This window comes from Pantherophis guttatus, chromosome 14, assembly GCF_059756535.1.
Source record: "Pantherophis guttatus breed Tessera chromosome 14, ASM5975653v1, whole genome shotgun sequence".
Lineage (NCBI taxonomy): Eukaryota > Metazoa > Chordata > Lepidosauria > Squamata > Colubridae > Pantherophis > Pantherophis guttatus.
Window position 1 is genome coordinate 11,370,531 of NC_142076.1, and position 7,557 is coordinate 11,378,087.

At 47.4% G+C, this 7,557-nt stretch overlaps 1 protein-coding gene across 4 annotated transcripts in view; it reads left to right on the top strand.

The window, feature by feature from the left end:
• Nucleotides 1-7,037, top strand: part of PRR35 (proline rich 35) — a 36,182-nt gene extending 29,145 nt beyond the window's left edge. For 2 of the 4 annotated variants that reach the window (XM_087878817.1, XM_087878816.1), the window contains exons 2-3: nt 434-2,170; nt 3,657-4,682. In XM_087878817.1, coding sequence (XP_087734943.1) covers nt 531-2,170; nt 3,657-4,539 — 2,523 coding nt within the window. In that variant the 5' untranslated portion in view covers nt 434-530 and the 3' untranslated portion in view covers nt 4,540-4,682. Of the gene's footprint in view, nt 1-433; nt 2,171-3,653 lie in introns of all 4 variants that reach the window. The other 2 variants (XM_087878815.1, XM_034430322.3) reach the window with 2 other exon arrangements.
• The last annotated feature ends 520 nt before the right edge of the window (nt 7,038-7,557 follow it).

A 7,557-nucleotide genomic window follows, 5' to 3' on the forward strand; every position in this document is an offset into this window, starting at 1 on the left:
GTGATTTGGAAGATAGCCAATGAGAAGCAGAGAATTGGGGATCGGAAAGGGAGGGATTGGGGGGTAAAGGTCAGTACTGACCACGAAAGAGCCAGGATCAGATCGCTGTGCTCAATAAAGACAAAATTTCCTCAAAGATCGGCAGTTTGCAAATTCATTTATTTTGAGATAGCATCGAAACCTGACACATCTTTAAATGGCCAAAGTTGAGGAACAAATGACTTCATTTTTCAGGGGAATTACATAAGAAGGGCACTGTTTGCACTGGACACAAACTGGGTCACGAGCAAAATGATTGCATTGTGCGCAAACGTTGAGAAACGCAGACCTAAACCCCTATACCACTGGCACATGTGGTTTGAGATGCCTGCAGTTTGGAGCAAATGCATTTATCCTGCTTTAAATGCAACCCTTTCGATTTCTCTCTTTTCAGAGTAAGTGGAAAAGATCAGAGCAAACTGGGAAGAAGCGGTGAATGCCTGGTGCCCAGCAACGGATCCCCTTGGTGTTTGGGTCGGTTGAAAGCAGCCATGTCAAAGGATGAAGCAGGCTGTAAGCTGGCTCCGGTCTACAAGCACAAGGAGCGCAAACCTAAGAAGCCCCATTACATCCCCCGTCCCTGGGGGAAACCGTATAATTACAAGTGCTTCCAGTGCCCATTCACTTGCATGGAGAAATCGCATCTCTACAACCACATGAAGTACAGCCTCTGTAAGAATTCCTTGTCTCTGCTAATCGAATCGGATTGGCCTTACAAGAAAGGGGGCCTCCTCCATCCAGAACTCCGGCTCTTGCAAGCCACAGAGACATCTCGGATCCGGGGGAGGCAGGAGGAATCCGAGACCTACGACACGATGGGGATGGAGGCCACTCACTCCAAACATGAAGCAGACCGAGATGGTGGAGAAGGCAAGACGACAGAAGACACGGCCGCTTTGGAAAGTATGAGCGACGAAACCAACCAGTTCCAAGAAGAGGAGGAGGAGGAGGAGGAGGAGGTGGAAGAAGAAGAGTTATCTAGATTCTTGCAGGAGGTAGACACAGCTGAGAAGAAGGAGATGGTCAAGGGGACCCTCTCCGCCGGGGAGACCACCGAACCCAATGTCAACACCCTTCTTTTTCAGCTGAAAAACAAGCAGGACAAGGCCTCTAAAGACCCCACTCCTGACTTCATCATCACGGATGTTTTCTCCTTGAAGAAACACATGGCCAAAGGAAAGGAGATGCCCTCCATGGAGTTGGACCCCAAACCAAAGCATTGCAAAATGCCCTCCAAATGTTCAGGAAGCGGCGGGGTCTTCATGGAGCAATGGAAGCTGGTGGCCAACGGGCAACGGAGAAGCACCACTGGGGTTCTGACTCCATGCACCGACAGCAACGTCATCCCTTGTTACCCTCCTCCAGCTTACGGGGACTTCCATGAATCACAAGGCCTCAACTTCTCTCTGCTGGGGATCAACTACCCGCTGGCTCCCAACCTGTTCTCCTATTTCAGCCCTTCAGTGACCAGTGGGGCCGCTTCCCATTCCCACTTGGCCCAATTCCCTTTCCTGGCCTCCACTGCCCAGCTGATGCATCCCCATTCGGCTCATTTACAACCCTTGCAGATCCCCGAGAGGTCCACTTTCCTCCCACGCTTCTACTACCCTCTGCTTTTTGAGCATTCCTTCACTTCAGCAGAAAACAAGATGGCCACTGCCAAGCCAGATACTCAACAACTGCCTGCCACGGCCGTACCTGCTCCCCTCCAGCCCCAGACTCCCACGGACCCCTCAAAGGGAGGTGTGTTGAAAGTCCCGGTGCTGAAGACCGGCCTTCCTTGGGCAAAAGGTTTCCGTGAAGAGTCTCTTCCTGAGCAGGGCCACAAAAGATTGCTACTGCAGGAGGAAGAGAAGAAATGGCTGATCCATGAAAGGGAAAGCTATTCCTTGCTGGCCGCTGGCCATCTCTGCAGGAAGTCATCTCCTGAGGCTTACCAAGATCTGCTGGGCATCAAAGAGGGGGCTGCTGTTCTCCCCAACAGCCTCAAAAAAACAGAGATCCATGGAGCTGCTGGTTTGGACAATGGTGGGGTCACCCCAAGTAACCTGAAGAGGAAGTTTGCAAAGAGCGCCCTTGACTTGACAAGCCCCGATATGACAATATCAGAAAAAGAGACCTATCCACCCAGGTATGAGGTGCCCTGTTTCTCCATTCATTTGTTGCTGTTCAGTTGCTAAGAGTTGTGTCTGACTTTTCATGACCCCCATGGATCATAACAAACCAAGCCCACCTGTCTGCCCCTGTCTCCCAAAGTTTGCCCAAACTTATGTTCGTTGTGTTGATGACACTATCCAGGGGTGGGCTTCAAAAATTTTAGCAAGGGGTTCTCTGCCTGGTTGCTGGGTGGGCGAGGCCATGGTGGGCATGGCCTAGTTGGCCTCCTGCACCATGGGGGGCAACGTTTTTGCCCTCCCTGGGCTCTGGAGGCTTTTCTCGAGCCTCCAGGAGGGCAAAAATGGTTCTGAAGGCCCTCTGGAGGCCAGAAACAGGCCCATTTCCTACCTTTCTGAACTTTCGGTAGACCCGTTTTTTGCCCTCCCCAAACCTCCGTACGCACCCTGCACTTACCTGCATCCAAAACAGGCCGCATGGGGACTCCTGGGATGGGAGAGGTGGATGGGGCCAGCCAGGAGTGGGATTTGGGGGTTCTCCGAACTGCACAGAATCTTTGCTAGAGGTTCTCACCCCTGCGAACCCCCAGCAGCCCACCCCTGACACTATCTAAGCATCTCATTCACTGCTGTCCCCTTCTCCTTTTGCCTTCCATCTTCCCCAACATGAGGATCTTCTCCAACGAGTCCTCTCTTTGTCATCATTCCCAGTAGTGAACTCAGGGAGCCAGGACTCTGACACTTTGTTTAGGTTCAAGAGATCCTTTACTGAGTACATCATATCGGCACTTAGAAAGGTGAAGCTAGCTCTAATGTCAGGCTCCAAGTAATGCACCCATCACAAATCAAACTCCAAGGCATGGCTTTTCCTCAAAAAACAAATTTATTTGGATACAACATCTTGGCACTACTGGTGAAAAGCCAGTACTAAAGTTTCCGGGCTTTTCACTCCAATATAAGTTTCAGTTTCTTAAGTTTTCAAAACAATTGGTCACATTGTCCAACCGAGATGAGAGCTGGTTGCTCGGTGACATCTCTCCTCCGGTCACCCAGACATTGGACTGTGGATGACTCATCAGCTAGGAATGATGTTTTGACTGAAGGCTCCATCCCCTTCCAGCTCCAAACTGTGTCAAACTGAATTCATGCCAAAATGCCCAAGGATACAAACAATCCCACATCCCAATCAAATTCAGGCTTGACATCTAAATTATTCCCATGCAAAAGAATAAGACCTCCCCACCCACCCCCTTTGTCCCTCAGGTCCAGAGGTGGGTTTCAGCAGGTTGTGACCAGTTCTGGAGAACCAGTAGCAGAAATTTTGAGTAGTTCGAAGAACCAATAGTAAAAATTCTGATTGGCCTCGCCCTCATCTCTTCTCTGCCTCCCAAGTCCCAGCTGATCGGGAAGAAATGAGGATTTTACAGTATCCTTCCCCTGAAGTGGGGTGGGAATGGAGATTTTTATTAATAGTTTCCTGCTTTTTTTCCCTTCTCCCAGCAGTGGTTTGCAAGTTACACCGATGCGAGCTTCAAAGATCATGGACCACTGGCAGGTAGAACTTCATGACTACCTCTCTGAAGGCCAGGAGAAAACTGGGAGCTCTGAGATAATTACAGCTTCAGACCAGCCCTTTTTAAAGCCAAGCAATGATCAAGCCATAACTGTTGGTCGAAGGGACCAAGAGATGACAACAGTGCTCATTGAGGATTTGTCAAAAACCTTAGAAGAGTACCAGGAGGTGGAGAAGAAGCTCTCACATTTGGCAAAAGAGGATACTCCCGCCCAGAAGCAACTTAGAGACCAGTTGGTCAAAATCCGGCAGGAACTTTTCCATATCCACCAGGCATTAGAGAAGGCAAACAAATTCAGTGAAGGTCCTTTGGATCTCTCGGTGAAAAGATCTTCAAAGAATCCAGAGAAAGGACACCAAGACAAGAAAGAGTCCAAGGTTGGCATCCAGGGAGAGAAAGTCCAAGGCAAAGACCTGGGTTCCACCAAAAAATGTTTGGAGGTGAGTGAAGCTGATCTAGAAAAGGTATCTGATTGTTTCCTTGAGACACAAAACAAAACCATTGACTTGCTGATCAAGATGAGCCATTCCAAGAACATCCAAAATTCCTCTTCTGAAACCCACCTGGGAGCTGTAATCAAAGCTGAAGTGCTTCCCCTCAACGTCCCACTAGAATTTAGGCACGTCATGGAACCTTACTACAGTCATACTACCAAATGTGAGGCAGATTCCAGTGTCCTGCTCTGCAACGATGGAAGGTCCAGTGGCAACCAAGCCCCACCACTTTCCATGACTGAAGAAACTCCACTAGGATGTCGGGCAATTCCATGTTCTTTGTCCTGTAATTTGACCAGTGAGACCGGTGAGGTGTAGAGTCCAAAACTTCACGCTTGCCCTTTGAGCCCAAAGAAACGAGACAGTTCAAATCTGGAAAGCCTTCTGGTCTGTCACTATCGTGTTTGGAACTTTGAGGACCCAGATGGGTTTGTAAAGCATTTCTCATCCACCGTTTTATGAATGACGTGCAATTCGGCAATGTCTGTTTCTCCATTAACATTTCTGATTGCCTCCCCAGACTGCAGACCAGGACAAGGTGAGCTGGGTGGGAAGAGAGAGTAAGGGAGAGGGGACATTGTTTTTTTCAGAAGGACAGGTGCCTTTGCATTTTAGAAGATCAAATCCAATCTTCCCTGGCCAGTTGATGCATTCATCATCATCTTTTAATGACACCATAATCCCTGGCGGGGTGCAGTCTGGGCAACTGAATAGAGCTAGCAGAGTGTTTGAATGGCTGGATGCTCTTCCTGTCACCAATGCGGAGTTTTGTTCAGCAGATATATTCTCAGTGTGCCCAGAGAGAAAAATATCTGCCTCCACCTAGGATCGAACTCACAGCCTCCTGATTGTGAGGCGAGAGCTCTACCTCTAGGCTACTGCACCACCCTTTGAGAAAGATGCATTGTCTGATCTCTTTGGGATCAAGCAGAGTTGTTTCTGGATAGCCTTCCTTTTCCCAAGAATCCAGTGTCGACGATAGTCCCTCTGACCCAAATAAAAACAGCTGCAGGATAATTCAGCAGAAAACAAATGAAGAACATGCATGAGAAATCACGTTTTTTTTCCAGAACCCACTACGTTCCTGAACAGTTGTCCAGATTCTTCTAAAGGGATCTCCTTCCTAGCTCCTGCTTGAGTTTAAATTCTTCTTTTGATTGAAATCCTTCCTCCAGAATTTTCACCGTATAAAATTGTCTCCGTAGCGAACAGTGATGGGGAAACCATTTTTATTTTTTTGCCTGAAGCTTTGTTGAGGCTAGCGGAGCACACTTCTGAGCAAATACGAAGACTTTTCTCCTTCCTGACAAGCTTTTTACGTGAGAGGTCATCTTCTGGACGTTGCAGATTGATTTAATCATCCCTGCCTCCAGGCACAATCGTGCTGGCCTTTTCACGGTGGAGTTAGACCTATTCCAAGGAAAACCTCTGCCCTCAAATTAGAGTAGACTTCTCAAAAGTTTGAGAGGACAATTAAATGGGACCTCGTCACACGTTTCATCTTCTCTAAGAAAAGATGATTACAGAAAAGGAAGCAAAGGTTTCTCAGAGACTATTGGGGAACTGGTTGACCTGCTAGCTTTCTAGCTAGGCACTGGTAAGACCGTTTCCTGAAATCACGGGTTCCCTGTGCTCTTTGATATTGCAAAATAGCAAACATTGCAAAATATTTCCTTGCTAGAAGCTGTTCTGATCTAGGCTTCCTTAGAAAGCATGAAGCAAAGTCTTAGTCCCACAAAACCTCTTTTATTTATACCACTGTAAATTACTTTCATTTACAGTCCGGCAAGGCTTGATAAACAGTCTTTCAGAGGAAGGTTATCAATACCCACCTATCTCACGTGGAACGCTGCCAGAGAGCTTTTATGTCTTATGGGAGGGGCCAATCATCTCCAAGCCTTACTCCCAAGTTGACCCTGTTTTCTTAATTGTTCTTGTCATCTGGCAGCTCTGCGCATGCGCACACTGGGAACAGGCTCCTGCTGTTCTTCTGCCTCACTGAGGTCAGACTCTAGAGGCTGCACATGACTATCAGATCGCCTTGGCCCCTTCTCTGCCTCTGATGCAGAGCCCTTGTTCAAGCTTACCTCAGTCCCCAGGACTGGTCCACGTTCCTCCCCAACCTCCTCACTGTCCGACTCTGCTGCCAGCTCTGGGGGCGGGGGCGGTGATCAGGGTGAATCACCATGAAGCTGGAGCCTCTGGAGCAAGCAATATGCAGGAAGAAAGATTTGGACAGAGTGTTGGTGCTGGGTGAGTGATTGGCCACTCATAGGCAATAAAAAGAACTTCAAATATTTAAACTATTAAAACTATCCCGGCGTGGAAATAGCGGCTAAATAGCAACCGGGGGGGGGGGACCCAAAACTAACCTTCATCAGCACAGAACACAATGCCTTTGCTGAGGATGCAGTAATACGCTTCTGAAGTTGAGTACTAATGCACACCAAAATTAGGGACAAAATAAAGCATTTGCCACTGCAGTATTCTTTTGCTTTCATAATGGTTCAGCGTCATCAGACTGAATTATGTGATGCCCCGATGATATACCCATCGCTCCTTGCTCTCTAACCATCTCTGAAATGTAACCCTTCAGTCAATGCTGGGACAAATTTCCACTGCACTTGTTGTGTGTCAACCACTGACAATCACTGGGGGAAAACATGTGTCCTAAAGTTATTTATTTATAATGTGGAATGGTGTTCGGAGGAGAGAGGGAAAGGGTGGGAGCCAGCATTCACGGGTTATTTATTGTCCACTGTTGGAAATATGTACAAAAATATAGACCATTCAATTAAAAACAATTGGAACGTAAATGTCCGAGCCGCTTTGCTCATTTTGAATGGGGGAGATTTTCCTGTGAAGTACCACTTTATAATGCCTGGGTGGGTAATATCACACTTGAAATATTCCAGTTTTGATCACCACAATATAAAAAAGATGTTGAGTCTCCAGAAAGAGTGCAGAGAAGAGCGAACAAGATGATTAGGGGATTGGAGATTCAAAATAAAGAAGAGTTGCAGGAATTGTGTATGTCTAGTTTAATGAAAAGAAGGACTGAAGGTGACATGCTAGGAGTGTTCCAATATTTGAGGGGCTGCCACAAAGAAGAAGGGGTCAAATTATTCTCCAAAGCACCTGAAGGCAGGACAAGAAGCAACAGATGGAAACTAATTAAGAAGAGAAGCAATTTAGAACTAAGGAGAAATTTCCTGACAGTGAGAACAATTGATCAGTGGAACAACTTGCCTCCAGAAGTTGTGAATGCTCCAAACACTGGAAGTTTTTAAGAAGAGATTGGACAACCATTTGTCTGAAATGGTACGGGGTCTCCTG